At 42.2% G+C, this 21,181-nt stretch overlaps 3 protein-coding genes across 3 annotated transcripts; 1 reads left to right on the top strand and 2 right to left on the bottom strand.

Annotated features, from left to right (window-relative positions):
* The first annotated feature begins 496 nt into the window (after nucleotides 1-496).
* On the top strand, nucleotides 497-12,155 carry adamts13 (ADAM metallopeptidase with thrombospondin type 1 motif, 13). The gene is given in 32 exon segments (XM_034540794.1): nucleotides 497-500; nucleotides 1,647-1,816; nucleotides 2,106-2,160; nucleotides 2,288-2,421; nucleotides 3,390-3,473; nucleotides 3,640-3,764; nucleotides 3,857-4,003; nucleotides 4,713-4,847; nucleotides 5,108-5,262; nucleotides 5,357-5,457; nucleotides 5,579-5,730; nucleotides 5,842-5,905; nucleotides 6,207-6,333; nucleotides 6,440-6,588; nucleotides 6,683-6,803; nucleotides 6,917-6,997; nucleotides 7,083-7,148; nucleotides 7,151-7,263; nucleotides 7,439-7,595; nucleotides 8,054-8,185; nucleotides 8,569-8,773; nucleotides 8,856-8,947; nucleotides 9,020-9,149; nucleotides 9,325-9,478; nucleotides 9,552-9,788; nucleotides 10,431-10,571; nucleotides 10,603-10,702; nucleotides 10,789-10,932; nucleotides 11,025-11,062; nucleotides 11,065-11,206; nucleotides 11,725-11,900; nucleotides 12,000-12,155. Coding segments are annotated over 32 exon segments (3,987 nt in total).
* Nucleotides 9,528-17,638, bottom strand: LOC117736814 (carnitine O-acetyltransferase-like). The gene is made up of 14 exons (XM_034542390.1): nucleotides 17,478-17,638; nucleotides 16,039-16,308; nucleotides 15,790-15,908; nucleotides 15,251-15,304; nucleotides 15,006-15,171; nucleotides 14,701-14,875; nucleotides 14,365-14,543; nucleotides 14,172-14,272; nucleotides 13,972-14,091; nucleotides 13,760-13,882; nucleotides 13,324-13,459; nucleotides 13,182-13,244; nucleotides 12,944-13,081; nucleotides 9,528-12,839 (listed from the first exon to the last, which is right to left on the bottom strand). Exons 1-14 carry the CDS (start codon nucleotides 17,502-17,504, stop codon nucleotides 12,624-12,626), a joined length of 1,887 nt encoding a protein of 628 aa, XP_034398281.1. The 5' UTR covers nucleotides 17,505-17,638; the 3' UTR covers nucleotides 9,528-12,623.
* A 477-nt stretch (nucleotides 17,639-18,115) lies between these two features.
* On the bottom strand, nucleotides 18,116-19,518 carry LOC117736506 (immediate early response gene 5-like protein). Its single transcript, XM_034541882.1, has one exon. The coding sequence runs from the start codon at nucleotides 19,379-19,381 to the stop codon at nucleotides 18,503-18,505; it is 879 nt and encodes a 292-aa protein (XP_034397773.1). The 5' UTR covers nucleotides 19,382-19,518; the 3' UTR covers nucleotides 18,116-18,502.
* Between the last annotated feature and the right edge of the window lie 1,663 nt (nucleotides 19,519-21,181).

Genomic DNA, 21,181 nt, shown 5'->3' with positions numbered 1-21,181 from the left:
AAAAATAGTTGAGGTGATGGGCTGTCACAAAGAGGCAGGTGAACATTTCTAGTTTTTTCATACATGAATCATTTACAACAGTGTGACAGATGGAGGGACAACAAAGGCCAGCAGATGAACAAGAATCCTTTTATGTTTCTCTCTCTACTTAAATGCATCTCAACATGAAACACTGAGACAATGGGCTCCACGATTAAAAATGTAGTTTGCCTGATGTCTGTCTAAAAGGTTATAAAAATATAAGTTTTTAAAGAATGTTAACTATAGATTTCAACAATAACGTATTAAAAATGGAAAGTTACTAACAGAGTAACTGAGATCAAAGATTTTCTACAATGAACTTTGTTCCATGGGAACTTCCTCCTTGTTGAATAACCACAATCAAACAGCACTTTCCCGAGGCGTCATCTGTTGTGCCCACTTGAGTATCCCATATGGCTAGATATATATAATTTAGGACCATTAATATACAATCCCTACCCTGCTCTGAACAGACATGGGTAATGAGGATCCAACAACACTTATCGCAGTCTGTTGTGCTCGATAAGTCCAACAGGACATTGAGGTTTTAGTGGAGCAGCGATGCTGGTGTAATGCCTGTGACACCCAGCTGTTAGTTCAGACTGACAACTGGCAGATATCTGGCAGACTAATGGCAGATGGGGCTTGAATCCTAGCTTTATGGAGATAAACTATCCCTGCTCACGAAGGAAGGGGATGGTGAGGAGCAGAAGGAGCAGAAGGGTCAAACCCTTTTTGTAGTATGGTCCAACAACATTGGAATCTTCTTTCCTGAAAAGGTGAACATCAATCTGGTTTTATATCTGAGCATTTATAATCAAAGCAGGGAAAATGGGTTCAAGCTGTGTTAAAATATGTAGAGCCCATTGTATACAGTATGTGTATCATCAAAAGCAAATAGTACAATTATATATTTAAACATGTCTTTCCTGCCAACATGTTATTAAAATAAAATATCTACTAATTGTTTAATCTAGAGGGAATAGTCCATCATCTGGCCCAGATTAAGGAATACAAGATAATGATTTTAGCAGTGACCCAGAGGATAAAGCTTGTCAGTTTAAGCTTTATTGTTTTTGTTATATTATTCCCAGTATGAATCGTATGCCTTCCAAATGAAGAAACAAGCTTTACACAAGGTTTTGTGTCTGCCATGGACATAAGGGATGTTATTTACACTCTTGTGGAGGAGTGTGTGTGCTTGTTTCCTCCCATCTTTTTATATAGTCCAACCACAGGATCATGTCTGCCCTCTAAAGGCCAACACAGGAAACAACACACTACCATATTTATGATATTTGGCTTAATGGAGCAGTGATTGCAGCGGTGAATGACTAAATATAAATAGGGCTTTTATTTAAAGGTGGACTTTGGTTACTAAATAAAGAATACAGCTGCCATCGCTGACTATCTCTTATCATCAAATCATGTCGGAAACACAAAAAGTCTGATGGATTGTAATAGTTTTCGTTCAGTTATGAAATGCAAGAATATACACACTAGTCATACTACAAAAAAAGAAAACCCAATCAATGAGATCTGTCCTCTTGGTCACAAAGTAGCAAATGACGTATGCCAGCCATCAACTTTGTCCCTATGTTTACATAAGCACGTGTTACTCATAGCCTCTGAGCTGGGCTCTGTCCTGCTGAAGAGGAGGATCACATGTTGTCCTGGTGTTAAAGCAGAGCAGGCCGACCCACAGGAAGAGGGAAACATGTTTTTTACGACCCTGCTCTGTCTGCTGTCACTGCGGCCTGGTTTCGCCGCTCTAATGAATTCTCCATTGGACGAGGTAGGTGGACATCTGTGGGTGAACAGGAGCACTGCGGTTCGTGCTTCCACTGCTCGGGACTTCTGTAAAGTACATTGAACTCTTCAACTTTAAACTGTTTATCACCCTGTGAAAACCCACGGACAGCTGTCATAACTGGGTTTACACGGCAGTCACACAAAAAACAAAGCTCTGAAATAGCTGTGTGTCTTCTAAATTTGGTTACACAGGTTTAAAGCTGTATTTAAAAAATAAAATGAAAATGGTGCTTAAAAATAACCCCAAATCAAACGTTTGTGTCCTCCTAAAGCATTTTCATCACCCCCCCAGTCAAAGAGACGTAGTTTCATCTCCTGATGCCTCAGGTATGTCTCTCTTTAGCTGAACTGTAAAACAGTTTTAAGACTCATCCATAATGCAATGAATGTGTTCTCTCTGTGATACAGTAACTACTGGTGTCTGTCTGTACTGTCTCCTTCTCCTTGTCCACAGGGAATGGGCGGCTGCGTCGTTGGGCGCTGATGCCTGATATCACACATCTGGAGCTGCTGGTAGTGGTCGGGCCTGATGTCCAGCAGGTCCACAAGCAGGACACAGAACGCTACATCCTCACCAACCTCAACATCGTAAGACTGAGCACAACAGCCTTTACTTTCTATCGATAGATGTACTTTAAAGTTGATGTTACTGCCTTACATATTTAAACAGGGAATGGGGAAACACATAATTATACCTACTAAATCCAAAATATTATTTACACTACAAAACTAAGTGGATTACCATGTCAACTTGTAGTTTACACATCAAACTCTTCTGTCCAAACCAACACGATTTTTCATTTCTGCTGACCCAGCACGCACCTGTTGGCCACGTATAAATTGTGTGTTTGAATTGGGTCAGGCATGCTAACTGTGTGGATCAAGTGATTAATTTAGATAGATGCAGAGGATAGATGCAACATTTAGTTTAGTTTATTTCAACTACAAACCTTGACCCATAATGACATAATTAGGCCTAATGATCATGCCATTACAATTGTTGTGCTGTTAAAAAGCTACGTTGCCCCTGAGCGAGTTTTTCAGTCTGCTAGCCCAGTGCGTCCTCTCCTGAGCTCTGGCCTCATGCGGCCGCAGACAAATCTGCAGCTTTTCTCTTATCTTATATCTCCTTATGTTTCATGCTCACACAGTTTGTCAGGACTTTTCCATGTGACTTGTTTTTACTCTGTAACCTATGAAATAGGTAGCAAAGTTCAACACTTGAGATAAAAAATAAATAAAAAATCCTTCCGTAAAAGTGAAATACTAATTTTTTTCAGTAAAGAGAGTACATGTGATTTGTTACTTCCACCCATGGGTATAACAAACCTAAGCCAACACTATTAATGCCACTGTTAGGCTGAATGATGAGCAATAAATACATGATGAAGATAAGTAAAAGCAACACAAGATGGGGAAAATAATCCATTCAGTTGTTGAAGTGTTTACATATCCAGACGTTTAGAGTGCACTGCAATACTATAGGCTCAGTACACTCTGAACATCCTGCTGAAATACTGTGTATTCATCTGACTTTTATTCCAATTTCCACACAGGCCTCAGAGCTGTTGAGAGACACCGCCCTGGGTGCCAATATGAGGGTGCACCTGGTCCGCATGATCATCCTGTCAGAGCCAGAGGTAACTGGCTCCCTGTTATAAGTCCAATGAATCAACTTCATAACTGAACAGATTTCAGAAGTAGTAACTACATATAGCTCCAACATGTGTACCATTCATGTTATCCAGAGTGACATTAAGTGTGAGCAATAAACACCACCTTTTGTTATTGTGGCCACTCTTCTAGCCAGAGATCCAAATGTCTCCCGACATCACCTCCTCCCTCAGAAGTGTGTGTGACTGGGGCCGAAGGATTAACCCCTCAAACGATACAGACCCACTCCACGCTGATCTTCTGTTATACATTACACGGTGTGTTACATGTAGCTGGTTGCATTGCGGGTAGATTTTCTCTTGATAATTTATGAAACCATTCTTTACCATATGTCTACCATCACCAACAGGTACGACCTGGTGTTGCCTGATGGGAACAGTCTGGTCAGGGGTGTAGCGCAGCTGGGTGGTGCTTGCTCCAGTGAATGGAGCTGTGTGATCACAGAGGACACGGGCTTTGACCTGGGGATCACCATCACTCATGAGATTGGCCACAGGTAACGCAGAATCACACATAGGATCATCAAGGAATCTGCAGTATCTATAATATATATTTTAAAGTTACATCACAGCTAATAAACCTCATTAGGTGACACTTTCTTTTGAAGGTCTGTAATTTCAAAAAGTATTTCCAAGAATTTCCTCAAAAGAAGAATGTAACTTGGCATTAATTGTAAGGAAAGAGGGGACAGTATTCAATTGGTACGTTTTCAATTAATGTATTCAACATAATTGCTGCCTTAACTTGGTCAGTCTTCAAGTTTGTTTGGAAGCATACAATTAAAGACATGTGTCCAAGAATGGATATATGATAAATTCATGTTACTTTTTTTTAAGGTTTTGTTTTTCCTTCGAGGCCTTATAATTAGTATATTAGTTAATATAAGTGTGTTGTAATTTAGAAAATTAGAGACCCAAGATGTAATTGCATTGTGCAATTTAATGCAGCTTTGTTGAAAGAATTGCTAAGTGAATCCCTTTGAGCCCTCCACTGTAGATCAGTAACAGTACTGGACCCCGTTTGGCAGATGGTTTTAATATAGCAGATCCTGAGAGTCAAGATGAAGGTAACATGCATATACATGCATCCCAAACTGGACTGAGAACTGCATTCGGAATGTTTCGTGATAAAAGCATCACAATGGAGACGTTTAAAGGATTCCTACAATAAAGTAAATTCAACATATTCAATTGACTTTCATCCAGTTTTGGACTCTACCATGACGGAGTAGGAAACACCTGCAGCAGGAGTGGGTTCATAATGGCCTCTGATGGCGGCTACAACAGTGTGGATCTGACCTGGTCTTCCTGCAGCAGACAGGAGCTGCTCACATTCTTCAGGTGGGCCAACAAGTTCTGAGCAGCTGTGCTCATTCACCATGCAGACCTGGGACTCATTTGAATGTCATAGCTTAACATCAGGTTGTTTTAACTGATTGCATTGTCACATTTTCATAAAGTAATATTTGCTTTTGATTTAAAATTCATTAAAACTTTACTACATCTTAAGTATAGGAACTCTCAGTGCGATATATTGTGAGTCGTTTAGAAACAAACCTGCCAGAGTCTGGACATGATAATGAGATGTCACGTGTTCCCAGTGACGGTGAAGCTGAGTGTGTAAAGGACCTGCCAGCACTGGGAGGCTCCCTACAAGACTGGAAGCCTGGTCTATACTACGGAGTTGATGACCAGTGTCGTATAGCTTTTGGTAGCACTGCAAGAGCCTGTTCTTTCACCAATCCTGACCTGGTTAGTCACCTGTACTAGCAGCTTGATACCACCAGGTGGCATTCCACATCAAAAATACACCCATGTTAAGTCATTTTTGATCTTCTTTCATCAGCCAGCTTGTCGTGTCTTGTCCTGTCACATTAACCCCGATGATAACAGCTCCTGCAAACGCCTCCTGGTCCCACTGCTGGACGGGACAGAGTGTGCACCTAATCAGGTACTGCTCTGTTATTAGGGAGTCATTTTGGTGCAACCCTTCCCCCATTGAACCATCGAGTGTCCTTTAGTCAAAGTAGGCCCAAGCATGTTTGTTCATGAGGTGCATTCCTCTCCTCCAGTGGTGTCTGAAGGGGCGTTGCGTGTCCTTAGATGAGCTCAGCTCTTCTGTGGTGGTGCATGGCTCCTGGTCCAACTGGTCTGAGTTCTCCCCTTGCTCACGGACATGTGGTGGGGGAGTCACTCACCGCACACGGAAATGCAATAACCCAAGGTAACACATGTGATGCAAGCATCAGTCATAGTCAGAGCTGAAGATATTGATGTTTCAAAGTGAACAGCTTCTAGATGACTTTCTGAAAGTGTATAATGTCTAATTTTTCAGACCTGCTTTTGGTGGAAATGATTGTGAGGGATCGGATATTGAGGCTGGACTTTGTCACCAGCAAGTATGTTCTGACTATTTACATTGGGCCTCCATACAGTAGGTCAATACTATTGACTTAGTGGGTCACTGTACCCAGAATCCTCCCACTGTTTGTTGATCTTGTATTGGCAGTTTGCAGCCTACAAGTCTCCAGAAACATAAGTACTGATGGGACAACTTGGAGAATTAGATGGAAAGAAGTCGTTGAGCTTGGGTCAAAGCGAGCCACGAATACTTTCTTCGTGGTTTGGGGGTTGAGGAGGCAAACTGATACCAGGGCAGACAAAATGCTTTTCTTTGTCTTACCACACATGTTGTTGCAGGCATGTGAGCTCACCCAGCTGGATTTCATGGCAGAGCAGTGTTCCCAAACAGACCACCACCCCCTCTACCTGCTACCAAACACTGCCACCTTCTACACCTGGATCCCTGCTATAGGTTTTGCACAAGGTGGGCCGAAATATTATTCTTTCCCATATGTAAAGAAGCAAAACTTTAATGTCTAACGTTTGTTATTGTTTTGTTGTCTGTGAACACTCATTCTCATCATAACCAGGGGATGAGCAGTGCAGATATATGTGCCAGTCAAAAGGAGAAAACTTCATAGTAAGCCGTGGCTCTCAGTTTGTTGATGGGACTCGCTGTGAGACCGACAGCCCACCTCACTTTGGCTCCACAGCTGCTTGTCTTCGAGGGAAATGCCAGGTAAAGAAGACCGAGTAGATGACAAAGCAGATGCAATCGTACTCCTTCACACTCAGTCTAACAGCTTTTAAATGCACTGTTTGTCTCTGATCAGCTGTTTGGCTGTGATGGTGTGCTGCACTCTGGGAAAGTGAGGGATGTGTGCGGGGTGTGTGGTGGAGATGCATCCTCCTGCAGTTTGACCGCTGACTCCTACACTAGCGGTCAGGCCAGAGGTATAGCAAACAACAGTGTATAACTAATGAACACATTCACTGACAGAAAATTCATTTTGGTAATTGTTTACTCATTTAAGGAAAAACATTTTTCTTATTTCTGTCCTATTCAGAGTATACCCCATTCCTATCTCTGCCAGTGAATGCCACGCAGGTTTATATTGTCAACAGGGCACCTCTCTTCACTCACATGGGTGAGGTCATCACTTTACAAGCGATTTCTACAACAGAATTAACAGGTACTAATCTTGAGTTGTTTTTTGGCGTTTCTGTCCCCAGCGGTCATGGTTGGTGATCGGTACATTGTGTCCGGGACGGGCAACATGGCACTGACTACGACCCACCCCTCCCACTGGATGATAACCACCTAGAGTACCACCTCCACCTGACCCCTGACCTTTTGCCTGAGATGGAGGAGCTGCTGCTGCCGGGACCGCTGTCAGAAGAAATACACGTGCAGGTCAGGAGAGAAAAACATTCATTTTGAGAAATAATTAGATTAATTCAAGAAGTGAACTTTTGAGAACTGAAAACTTTAACTTTCGTAGGCTGCATCTTTTAGCCAACATAAGGAACAAATACTAAATAAAATGGGAAAAACTGTGTGATCAACATCTGAGTGTTTGTCTCTGAAGGTCTATCGCAAATATGGAAAAGAATACGGAGAGAAAACTAATCCAAACATTAGCTACCACTTCTATGTACCTATCAGAAACAGCGACTTGACAGACATCTCATCGGACGGAAAATGGGCTGTCTTCACAACACCCTGCTCTGTCTCCTGTGGATCCGGTAACTAACTGTTAATCACGAGTCATATTTAAAAACACCAAAAAGTAAGCCAGCATAATAATGTATTTGATGATAGATGTCATTAGAAATTCATAGGCTGATTGCACATTATAGTCTTCGCTCCCTTGTTCTAGGAGCCAATGGGTTTTACAAATGAGATGAGGCATTTGTATGATAATGTGCACCAAAATTGACCTTTTTGAGCAAGCTTTTATCTCATACTTACAGTGTTTGTCTATTATAAGGACAAGCAGTGTTCAATATGCCAAATGAATTTGTTATTGTTCTCTTTCGCACAAGTTTTCAGAGGCAAATACCATAGAATGTCAACTGAACTGATTAACTAATGGTTCCATACAATAGAACAAAAGCAAAAATATTTTAAAATGTTGGGTTTAAAAATCACCCCAAATCTCACTAAGTATTACTTTCTCTCTACACATTAACTTTCTGAACAGGTGTACAGAAGCAGGTTTATGTCTGTGTAGATGAAGACACCAATAACCATTTGGAGGAACACAATTGTGAAACACCTCCTCCCGCCCGTACTGCTTCAACACAACCTGTCAGCTGTCCCCCTGTCCCCCCAGGTTTGGTTCATACTCAATGCTGTTTTATTTCCTTCTGTGTGACACACACACACACACACACACACACACACACACGCTGAGCACAAATGGTTATACATTAATAATTGACTGTGTTACAGCTGGATACGGGGACATTTGGGTCTTGTAGTGCCTCCTGTGGGGAAAGGAGAGCGTGTGCGTCCTGTAAGATGTGTTCAAATACACGGAGCAGATGTGGTAAAGGTTTCAAATTCTGAATGCCCACCTTGACACGCCTCCAGATACAGTTGAAAATGTAACCTGCAACACTGCCCTGCGAGGTATGAAGCCTACACTGTAATGATCATTATTTTCATGGGTCAAATATTCAAAATCAAAGGAACTCTATTAATGTATCTTTCCAGATGGCGGAGCGTCGGAGCCAGGGGAGTGTTCGGCAGTGTGCGGGCCAGGAGAAGCTAACGCGACGTGTCATGTGTCCGGCCAGAAGATGTGTGAAGATGTTGAAGTGGATCAACGGGTTTGTTCTTTGAAGATCAAACCGACTGATTCTGTGCCCTGTGTTGTTGATGTTTGTCCCATTGGATGGCAATCTAAGGCAGAGGTAAAGTAAGGTTTCGGAAGGTTTCTCTCTTATTTGAAAAGGTGAAGGGTGTCTGAACATTGTCTTTCTTGACCAGGAAAAACCAAGTGCTAAAGTCGGTGTGTCGCCACGCTCTAAACAGGCTCCTGTGTATGTCTGGAGTCCTGTTATCAGCCAGTGCTCCAAGACCTGTGGCAATGGTAAGTGAAACATGTACTCACCTTCACTCAGGCTCATCAGATAAGGTCAACAAAGCTTGATGCTTCGTGTAGGAACCCTGCAGGTGTGGTTCTCCTGCGTGGACCACCAGACCAGACTCAGGGTGACGGACATCCACTGTGATGCTTCTACCAAACCTCCTCCTCAGTCTGAGACCTGCAACACATCTCCTTGCCCCCCCCTGTGAGACACTATACTTACACCTGACATTCACATGCAGTATATAATAGAATAATAATATAAAGAAGGGAATCTCATATTTGTCTTCAGTATGTAGTCTGATGTGTATCCATTTTAGAGAAAGAAATGATGTTGTTTAAAATTAGGACAGCGGCAAAGTATTTTTTCTAACAACCAGGTGGCGCTCTAAGCAAGGAGTCTGCAGTGTAACATGTGGAGGAGGGGTGGCCAACAGGGTGCTGTACTGTGCTGTGGAAACAGAAGTGGAGGAGGAGGTGGTGGAGGATTCAGAGTGCAGTGAGTTTCCCAAACCCACCAGCAGTGGTTTCATGTAACAACCACAGCTGCCCCAGCAAGGTGACTCACACATAAACGCACACGTCTATAATATTTTTTATTGCAAAGGTAAAATTATTAAAATACTGTAATTGGTCCAGGTGGAAGAAGTTCGGTGCATCGCCCTGCTCAGCGTCCTGTGACTTGGGTGTAGCTCAGAGGACTGTGTCTTGTGTCCAATTTGTTCTCGGCACTGAGAGTGCGGTGCCGGAGGAAAGCTGCTATGCAGCTGTGAAACCAGCCACCACAGTGCCCTGCCTGGTGCAGGTCTGCACCTTCAGATGGGAGGTGAAAGCATGGAGCCAGGTACACGGACCGGACTGTGACGACTAGATTAGAATCAAGGTTAAACAATCAGTTGATCAATCAACAAGGCAATTGACAGAAAATGAATGGGTAACGTTTTTGATGAATGTATTAATTTGTCAAGCAGAAATCAGAATCTATTTTGTATCGGCATTTTATACAGAATATGATTATCTTCCTATTAATCAACATTGAAAGGAATCACCAGTTGCAGCACTGCTTAATATAAAGAGTTAATAATAGAACATTCAAACAAAGCCAAATGAGTGTTACACACTTTCATTATTATGTAATTATGTGTTACTTATTACCATAGTCAATATTGAGACAGTCTTCTTTTAAAGGGCCATGCAAGACTTTTCAAATCAGTCTGCACTTAAACTGCATTACCATGCAATGATATTGTAACACCAAATGATTTTCATATTGTGTGGAAATAACTGAAAACGAATTGCTATCTGGAATTTTCAAAAACAATTTGAAAATGCAAAATATGAATAGCTGCCTATTATATAAATGCACTTGCAAACACAGGGATTTGGCTCTTTATGAGCAATTTCTTTCCCAGGACACAGAACTCTTCTTCTTGTTCCCAGTCATGTTCATGTGAATCAGGTTTATTGTGATATCTTGCTGATCCAGTGCTCAGTACCGTGTGGATATGGGATCCAGTCCAGAGCCGTGTCCTGCATGGGCCCCTCTAAGCCGGAGCCCCTCAGCCCTCTGTTTTGTATGCACATGCCTAAACCCATCACCATCCAGGGCTGCTATTTGGGCGGCTGCGTTCTGCCCACCTCAGAGGTCACCACTAAAGTTACGCCGCAGCACCCATTGGATCATCTTTCTCCAAGTCCAACAGAGCAAATACCCGTTCCACAGGCCACTCCAACAAGCACCCCAACAATCTAAACCCAGTTAGTACACATAAACTACCCCCATGCTCAGTGAGCGCTGCAGGCAGCCCTGCAGGAATATGATTTCAGTGTCTGCTTTTCACCAGGTGCATGTGGACAGCTACTCTTGGAGAAATCGGGCACGGTGGATTTGAAAGACGTGACTGGCCGCTGCCTGGTATCCATAGGTCGCCCCCTCGATGAGGTCATTCACATTAAAGTGGAATCTGGCTCTTTGAACTGCAGAAAAAGTATGTTTTATATAATATATAAAATGAGGATATTTGCTATGTCGTGGACTATTGCAGCTTAATAAAACACCCGTCACTCTATGTTTTTGCAGAAGAGTATGTCGCATTTGTTGACCGCATGGCATTGGTGATGAAGTCGCGAGCAGGTAGTGGGCTAGTGAACTGACAACCAGAACCAACGTCCTGCTGGTGCGCCAAAGAATGCTCACCCCCGGGAACGGAGTTGTGTTTACCTACAATTCACACAAAAAACTGAAGAAGAGCCACCACCAGGGTAAGAGGGCTTTGTGTTTCTTTGTTATCCAAATGGCCGACATGTACTTCATCTCCAAAGATCGGATGAGAGGAGGCTTTACTTGCTTTTTTGAATGGTTGCAGCTATAAGTCCATGAAGCCCAATGTTGCAACATAAAGGTTCAAAACTATAAGTAGACAGAGAGAGTACGCAATATTGTGAACACTTGCAGTGTAATGCAATCCAATACAAGAGCCTTGCAATAATTACAGTAAAGCCAAAATATCGTCATAACAATATATAATACAGCTGCAACAGTTTGTATTGTACTGTGCTTTTATTTGGTCCTCTCACTTCGTATATGAACTATGAATTGTTTTAGCACTTTTAACTGCTTAAGAAGAATGAGCATCTGACACAATCTCAACAAAAAGTTACATCTTTGAGCTTCTCAGATGTCATACTCATTGCCTGGCCATTTCATTGGATTGCATTTCACTTGACAGGCGTTCATACTATTGCGTTGAGATGAAACGTTTTATGGCTTCGCCCCACAGATTGTGACGTTCAGCTGTTTTCCCCCACTGGTGTCTTTGAGAATCCAACAACGTCCAACACTAACCACACCTGTCGAGTGCTCATCAACGCCCCACCCGCAGTCAAGATCAGAATCCAAGCGCTACACATAGGACCAGTATTCAACGCCACCAACTCCCAGTCGACATACATCATGGTGCGGACATCTTTTGTTTGCCATCGTTTCAAAATGGTTTGTTTTTATGTTATAGTGTAATAACTGCTGCATTACTTTTGCCTTGTGTTACTTACTCAGATCCGGGACATGGACGTCTTAAAAACCAATGTGTTTAAAGGCCGTCAGCTGTTTCAGTGGCACTCCTCTGGAAATATGGCTGAAATTGAATTTCATGGAGACTACCTGCATTCCAAAGGGAGCTTCAGAGCCGAATATTCCTTTTTTCGTCTTTGATAATAAATATTTTGAACAGATTTCCACATTTCTTTAGTTTACAATACTCACATGTTTTTGAACAAACATTAATATCTATTTCGTTAGTGGAAAGACTAAAAATCTTTAAGTCAAGCGAGGACAGTATTATTTTTGAAGACTGCACCAGGGACTTGTAAAGTATAAATAAAGAATAAATTATATTCTATTAAAATCAACAACTTATATTAATTAAAAATGTAGCTATAACACAATGTATTAAAATATAGAACTCCCATTATAAAGAATTGCTTCTCATCACAAAGGCAGTCACGCATTGCACTTCCCACAACCCTCTGATGACAGGTTCCCCCTCAGCCCCAGCACACCCATTACACTGTGCGTCTCTGTCAGCGTGGCATTCTGCCAGCGACTTCGCCGCACCGGTTCAGTTCCAGCTCCCGCGCAGCCCGCCAGGACAAAAGCACCATGCCAGCCTCCAGTGTGGGATCACTGCTCGGCCGTAGCTGTGTCTTCCAGGAGAGCTCTCATGTCCAACAGAGCATCCTCTACAGCCTGGGCAAACTTGGCCGCGTTCGTCTCGTCACAGCTGTTGAAGGCCGTGATGGCGATGTTGATGTGCTCATCCATGGGATTGTAACACACTCCATAGCCATCTGGCACCATTGGACCGAAGCACATCACACAGTCTGTCTTGGAGCCAACCTGGACACAGAGACGGGAAAGATGAGGGCAAGCAAACAAATTTTGACCACAAACAATTATTTGCTCAGTAATAATACTGTTGATTTTCTTGGGTACAGATGTACCTGGCTGGTGGAGAGATTATAATGCTGAGCCACGGCAAACGAGGTATCCATGAATATCTCAGGCATGGAGGTCAGCTCGTCAATACTCAGCATCTTCAGTCCAAGGAGGTGTCTGTCTATGGCTTGTCCATGAATTGCCTGAAATTAAGTTGAATGTCAATGTGTAGAGATTTCATTAATCGAATGGTGGAATAAAAAAAACTTTGACACTTTTATGTCGATAAACTCCAACTCTCACGTTGTACATGTTCTCCTTGTGTGTCCCAACGGCCGCTTGCAGCAGCGCCAGCCTCTCTGCGTTCTGTTGACAGTATTTTCTGTTCAGTCAACCGGCTTTTTATTGAATACATTTATTATGAATTCTGGTGTTTTAACAGTACCTGTTTCGCTGGGTCTTGCATTGCCTGGACAAATTTAACCGAGTCTGTAGTAGTTGCACGAATTGTATCTGTTCGCCCATATTTAAACATTCGTAACGATGCGCTCTCATAGGTAGAGCAGCAAATATTATACATCCTAGGATAAAAGAAACAAGACTCTGAATATAGGATGTAATACAGTTAAAGGCGACATATCATGCTTCAGGTTTCAGGTTCATACCTATATCTGGTGTTTCTACTAGAACATGATGATATGCTTTAATGGTCAAAAAGTACATTATTTGTCTCATACTGCTTGACTGAATATACATGTATTCTATTTTAGCGCCTGTCTTATTAATTGAACCCCTATAGCACTGAAAGCACACTTTTTCATATGTCCATGTCCAGCATCATTTGAAAAATGATTCAGCAACTATGAAAAGTGATTTCTTACCTGAAGTAGGCCAGTTGAAGAGCCATTTGCACAAAGGCATCTGGACTCAGCTTGTGTTGTTTGGGGGTTTTTCTTCCAAAATTAGAAAACATAAGCACCTTGACATCTAAGTCGTGAACCATCCTGAGGAAACAAAGAAAAGAGTGAGTTAAACTAAATGACTGACACGGATGATGAGACAATCATAATGATCAGAACTGCACTTTACATACATGTTCATATTTTGTTTGGCTTTCTCAATGTCTCTCTTGACCTCAGGTGTGATGTTAAAACGCAGTTTCATAGGCATGGGCAGGGGAACCATGGGAGTGCGAACTATTTCAGTTCTCGACCTATTGAGAATACACAAAACATTTAGTCCATTTTTGTTTAAAAACGGCGAACACTCATCCATGAATTGAAAGAAACTTACATGTATCTAACAACGAAATCAATGAGAAACACAATGGGTGGGCCCTCAGCAGGTGCATGTTCATACACTAGTCCACTTGTGCCGTCTTCACCAACAATGAACTGAGGAGGATTGACAAGCACATTCAAATGCTCAACCCTTACCACAGTGCAGGTGATCATTTTGAATGTAAAGTCATTTGTCTCACACTCACCTGTAAAGTCTTGTCGAACCAGCGGTTGCCGCTGTTCCAGCGAGCTCCTCCTCCATGCAGCATCTGGGCGGCCACACGGCTGCGATACAGCTCGTCTGACACCCGCGGCATCGGAGCATCCAGACAAACTGTGAAGATGCTTTTCTGGATGGCACGGACTGACTCCTTATTTGTTTTATCTGAGGAGGAGGAGAACAACCGCGTGTAAGATAAACATTTTCCCCAAATACTCACCGAGATTCTACGACTTGATTTATTCTAAATAAGATAATAGATCTATCAAAACACAGCGTTTCGACACAGGTTCTTGGAAGTTTGGGTTTCCGCTCTGCTCACCCTTAATCAGATTGTTATAGGCTTTTCCCCAGGTGTTGCGGTGCTGTGATGTGAGGATGCCAATAGGCTCCTTGTTGGTCTGCAAAGAGGAGTTCCAGATCTTCTCCAACTGCATGTAAATCTGGTCTACGGTCAGCGAGGCGCCATCGCTGTGGTACACATCCAAGACAAAGAACTGGGGGGGAAAGACCGGGTCAAGGTAATTCAGCCATAGATCCAGTATATATTTAGCCACTGGACCAGTGATGAGGATACTACAACATGTGTTACAAGATGGAGAAGAACAGCAGTGCCATCTAGAGTACCTGAAAGTTGTGGACCACAGTGATATGAGTGAGAGGTGTTTTCCCAGTGGTGTGATTAACAACAGTGTCTCTCTTTGGACCAGGGATACGACAGGAGGACAGGATCTGGTAATACTGGTCCATACACAGCGGCTTCCCACTCAGGTACTCGACAGGCAGGGTATCACTGTGACACAGCACCTCATATTATACATCTGCAGTTTTGTAAATCAACTGAAAGTAATGGGGATTTCAGGCAAACTCACGTGTCAATCATTTGTTTGAACTCCAAAACCGCTGCAATCAGCTTGGCAGCAAACCTGCACAGAAGATGTCATTGTGTTGTTAACAAACATGTGGTGATTCTGAACAACAATTATCAGTCGTCAGCTCTGAATGGAGAAATTCACAAGTAATCTCATATGACCTACTAGTGTCACTGGCTGACCAATTGTGAGCCTACTGTACCTGTCTCCTCTTAAACTCTGCCATTAGCTTCCCTGAAGTATTTATTTTCGGGCCACCATGTCCATTGCATATCCCATAGGTCACAGTATTCAAAAACAGCTGAGCAATGCTATGAGTGGCTAAAGAGCTTTAAATAGCCAGCATGTGGACGCAGCCCTGCGCGAAGGTCGGCTTGAAACTCCAGTTTCATATGAGCTTGTTTACACTGTATTTCAACACACGGTAAATCAATTTCGGTAACAACTTTATTAGTGTGCTTAGAATTGGACAATTTGATTTGTTTAATGAGACAAACAGTGTAGTCACTGTGGTGTTACAGTGGATCCTTGTTTCTCACCTCATCTGTCCTTGTCGATCGTGGAAGCGCATGCGAGGCAGGACAACCCCAGGGCTGGTGTAGACCGCCACCGGCATACGGCAGTCTAGATAGGCTGACTGCATCCACCATTCTGACAACTAAAAAAGCAGTAGACAGAAAGCAGGATATCAAATGCTTTTCTATAGTTCTCCATTAAAAAGGAAGGCCTACAAACAAAAAGATGTCTTGTAAACCAAAATATTCAGCTAAATACACCCGGATATGTACCCAGTTGTCTGTCTTGTTTGCCCGTCGCTCCAGGGCTTTCTGCAGCCTTTCCCCAACACCACCCGTGAGGAACTCCTTCACCAGCTCCCGGGTGTATTCCAGCTCCTCCTCGCTGACGATGGGCTCCAGAGCAGCCAGGTATCGTTCACATGTCTGCTTCAAGGGCGGCACAGGCAGCTTAGGTAAACCCTCCTGGTGCATCATGGACCTCTCTGGGATCTGTGTTACTGGTCTGACCAGGTGACATGTCTTCACCATGCCAGGCCGCAGCTGGAATACACGATCTTAATGAGCACAAACTCTCCTTTTCCATTATTGTCACAAATGCTCTTTGTTCAAATATTTTTGACTGACCACTTGGCCACACTGTAGACTTGCTGCCCTGATATGAAAGTCAAAGTTTGTAGTGATAACCTCTCTAGTTGAACCATAACATGAATCGGCGTTGACTGATGGTGCCTCACAAATCAATGTGTCAACATGCTGTGAACTATTAGATGCATGCGATCAAAGCCTCGAAAAGTAAACGACTCAATGGTTTTTAAGTTAGAAGAGGATTAAGTGTAGTGAACAACTTTTCTAATTATTTTTTTAAAAAGGCATATACTTTACAGTGAGGTGATTTAAACTGTGAAACCGGACACCAAAACAACCCTAAAACAGCCAAACTATTTCTTTGGACACCGGGGTGTCACCTCGAAAAAGGTTATAAATAGAGGATTGACACAGTTGAACCTTTGAAATGGTAGCTCAAACTAAACACACACGAGAGCGAGATGTATCAGCCTATCTGTGCCCACATGGTGGTTACCAATAGGCATCTGCTATATTCATGATAAGATTCCGATCAGATGTATACATGGGTGTTTATAAACTAACAGTGGTAATACGAAGGCATTCGGAAATAATGTTATAAATCATTCAGATTAATGGACATCGTTTTAATTTGTGTCAAATCTCTGGGCATACAACGACGAACTTCCGGTAGACGCTTTCAAAATAAAACCGCTGTGAATACCATGCTTTGCAGCGTTGTTGTGTTTTAACACTTCATGCCAACAAAGGATATAAATAGATGGATATAAACACTGAAGCGGACTCTGTCGCAAATAAAACGATGTCTGCTACGCCACAAGTCAAGGCACCGTTATGCTAACGGCTAAAGTTAGGCTAGGTAGGCCAACGTTACGCATCACGCTCACGTCTAAATGACACTTTAAATTAACACTATTCCGCAACAAGTGTCATACCAGAGAAAATGGGCAGTGAACGTTCGTGAAACGCGAGTTATATTTTAACTTATACTGTCATATTGTTGCTGTCCTGGACAGCGCTCCACCCACCGTCACTCAGGCTGATGCCGTAAAACCAAACGGAACGTCGCTGCGTTTGTTGATACGCAGTTTAAATGCGTGTAGGCTGCAAAGCAATAGACTCACCGCGGCCTTGACAAAAATACCCAACATCTTGTCAAACAGAAGCGGTAAAGTGTCTGTCTGTCCCGGGAATATAGCTGGGAGACCCTCGGGCAGTCATGTCTCAAGGACAAGCTCGCTGTGTATTCAGAGATCCGCCCCCCTCGGACCCACCGAGCAAAGACAACAGAGAGCTCTCCACTAAAAGTCCTGTTTTTTTTTTTTTTTCCAAGTGCAGTTAGGTACGTGCGTTCCTGCCATTTCAAAAATAGTGTACACAAAAAAATCAGCAATAATAAGATGCCTTATTTCATCATTGTGTTTATTTTAGCAGGGGAGGAAAACAGTCCTACTCCATAAGTACCCTTCATATTTATCTTCTAGTTGTAGTCAATGCATTGTCATACATGACAGATAGCTTGTATGATAACACGCACGACTGATAAAATGATAGCAATGGAGAAAAAAATACAAGGTCATTTTAACCCTCAGCCTCAGATGTATATCTATCATACACCCACTCGTGTTCACACACAACACATGCAGTGATATATTTCATCATGAGTCGAAGTCGCGACTTAAAGCCAATACATCAGTGTGTGTGTGTGTGTGTGTTTTTAAATGATGTTGGTTTTATTGATTAATAAAAGCAGTCCCTGAAATAAATAATACATTTACAGAATGACATTCTGCGTTGAGATGGTGCACGAGGCTGCACAGATCTTTACTGGCCACGTGATGGAGCTCGTCCAACGTCTTTCCAGAGAAACAGCGTTAACTCGTGTCTTCAGGAAATAGGCTAGAAACAAACTTCAGCACCCCAAATGAATCACCAAAAAATAAGGTTTAAATGAAAGGTACAATTCATTTATACCGTGTGAACAAATGATATCAATTGGCACGAGAAATGTTACAAACATTAACACGATTGCTCTATAAAATCACATTTCAACAACATGTTTCAATAACAGAGGAGGGAACTGCAGTCGTGTCATGGTTTATTTGAAAGCAATAACATAAAACAATACAAAGAAAAACAATCATACAAATCAAAATGCTTCAATTGCTCTGGTCCATCCACTGCCTGCTAACAGTGTATGTTTTAAACAAATTGTTTGAGCGGCGAATATTTGCTCAAGGTCCGTCTGCTGCCAACTCACAAACTCAGATAGTCCACCTGAACCCAACACTGAGATCAGGTTGGAGATGTTTGTGCTGTCCAACTGGTCCGAGTCTGAATGTAAATCATCCTCAGTCCTCATCCTTTTACATGGCATTGGCCCAAAGTCTGACAAATAAAACTCTGGATCAACAATATGATAACTTGTGTCCATCTTTCGCTTCTTAGTGTAGCACTGCGCGCCCTGCGGCTGTTTAGGCTGCGCGCAACAGTCTGAGTGGAAGTATCCATTCGTGACAGTAGTCACCACATGCGTGTCCAAGTCCAGGACAGTCTTTTGGTTGGCTTGTAGGTTTGGGATAGGTAACTCCCAGGAGGATTTGTCTGCACAACTCCAACAGGCTTCGGGAACCATGAGGTCGGAGTCACTTGGTGAAAGCATTGCGCAGGCAGATGCGTCTTGGTGCGCCACTTCGGTGGGCTGGCCGTTGGGCTGGTGCGCTCCGCAGTGCCAAGTGTCCGACTCAGCCCCAGTAAAGTTGCAGTAGAAGTCATCGGACAACTCCGTTAAGCTCCCATTCAATTCAAAATATTCTTGCCTTTCACGGACTGCCGCTACATCCTCATATTGATGCGTCCTTTGCGTTTGCGGCAAGTTTTTGCTCATATAAAACTGCCTGGCGTTTCTCAGTACGTATGTTACCAGTAAGTTCTTGTGGAGCTTGATGCCTCCTCTCTGCGTCCTGGAGCTTTGGATTTTTCTCAAAGAAATGGAGATCAGATTCTGTGCTTCAAATGCACACTCCATCCTCAACCGGGCCACCCGTTCTTTCCTCTCAGCCTCTCAAACCGGTTGTTTCTTCACTGAAGAAATATGTCTTTAGTTGAGATTCCTACTTGATTCGTGTAGACTGTGTCCATAGCGCTCCATGTCTTCCCAGTAAGGGCATGGATTTGCAACTCTCATCTTTCCTTGCCACGCCCTCACATAGCCGTTGTCCAATGAGAGGGAGGCGGTGCTTCTGTTATACGCAAATATCACTACAAGCCTCAATCAGAATGCACGTAGGAGCGGACATGCTGCATTTCACTAAATGTGTTCTGGGCTTTTTAAATCACAGTGCAGACAGAAATCACCACAATTATTCTCCATGTAGAAAAGAGAAGAGTGGAATACAATAGAAAAAGAGGAGTGGGACAGAATAGATAGAACGTAGTTAGTAATTGCAGTATAATATAATAGAGGGTAATATAATAGATTAGAAAATAATGTGGTAAATAACTAACTGAACACAATAGAACATATGAGAGAGTAACAGAACAAATGCGATCAGAATATAGCATAATAAAGTGTTTTAGAGTAGACTGGAATAAAAAAATAGACACAGAGGAGTCATGTAGAAGATATAGTTAATAGAATGGAATAGAGTAGAGTGTGAAAGCAAATAAATAGAACACAACAGTTAGTAGTTGCAATGGAAGCCCCAAGCCATTTTCTAGGTTTCTGCTCGAAATAACATACCCAAACTAAAAAGGGTGTAGCTCTGCAACCACAAAGGCTATTTGAATAATGTTGGTGTTATAATAAAGGCAACACATGTGGGCTTCTGTTAAGATGTGTACATATTAGTATATATGTTACTGGTTAAGAGTAAATAAAGATGAAAGACAGCAAAAGTTGAATTTCCAGGTTCGCCTAGAAAAAAAAGCACTTTCAGGATGATTATCTCTTTGAAAGATGCACAGAAACAGAAAAGCACATCAGAGATCATAGCACAACATGTGATCAGTCTCTCTGCAAGGTTTGACTTTGAAAAAGTAAAGCAGAACCAAGTTAGAGAGGTTTTAATACAGATAAATTAGGCGAAATGGGCATTTGGGCAATTTGAATTTTCTCATGTACCAAACCATATATTTCACTTTTATAGTGTTGAATACATCCAAATATAGCAGTCTTTGTTGGTTAGAAGAAGAAAAATGATTTTTTCCCAAAAAAAAGCCAAAAATAAGCAACATTTGTGACTGTAAGCACTAAATCGATTCATGTTGCTGTGTTCTTTGGCTCATATCTCAGAGATGCTTTGGTGCAGAAGGATTTTGAAAAGACATTTAGAATCTGTGTGGAGTCCTCTTGCTTTCTGGCTTTTTCTGATAGCACCGAACTACGGGTTGCTAGTTCCGGAAACATGCTGAGTGGGCTGACTCCTGACAAAATGATGATTAGGATATTTTCATAATTCTTTCAGTTGGTGTTTTAGTTGTGTGGAAATGGCTTACTGAGTCTTGTAGCCCAAGTTCTCTTGTTTAATTTGATGTACAACATCAATATATTTGCTCATGTTTATTGTAAGATTTTACACAGTCTAACTATGATGTGTAAATAGGCACCCAATTGGGCGCCATGGGGCTTAAAAGGTTAATAGAGAAGAGAGTGACAGAATATAATAAAATAGCATTGGGAGTAACAGAATATAGAGAAGAACATGCTAGAGTAATATAATGGACAGAAGAAAACATATACAAGGGTGTATTGGCATAGAGTAAAATAATATATACGCAAATATTAGAATACAACCTACAGTAGTAGGAGGAACAAGAGTAGATTAGA

Source organism: Cyclopterus lumpus, chromosome 9, assembly GCF_009769545.1.
Source record: "Cyclopterus lumpus isolate fCycLum1 chromosome 9, fCycLum1.pri, whole genome shotgun sequence".
Lineage (NCBI taxonomy): Eukaryota > Metazoa > Chordata > Actinopteri > Perciformes > Cyclopteridae > Cyclopterus > Cyclopterus lumpus.
The sequence above is the reverse complement of the archived record's forward strand: the minus strand, read 5'-3'. Positions and strand labels throughout refer to the sequence as shown.

What these genes read in the sequence shown, in the direction of transcription:
- LOC117736814 (XM_034542390.1), bottom strand. Translation starts at nt 17,504, where the DNA reads ATGTTGGGTATTTTTGTCAAGGCCGCG. An exon ending in GATCGACAAGGACAGATGAG is followed by an intron (nt 15,305 to 15,789) that starts GTGAGAAACAAG and finishes TCTTCTGTGCAG; the next exon opens with GTTTGCTGCCAAGCTGATTG. An exon ending in TGCAAGACCCAGCGAAACAG is followed by an intron (nt 13,245 to 13,323) that starts GTACTGTTAAAA and finishes TACTGTCAACAG; the next exon opens with AACGCAGAGAGGCTGGCGCT.
- LOC117736506 (XM_034541882.1), bottom strand. Translation starts at nt 19,381, where the DNA reads ATGGAGTGTGCATTTGAAGCACAGAATCTGATCTCCATTTCTTTGAGA.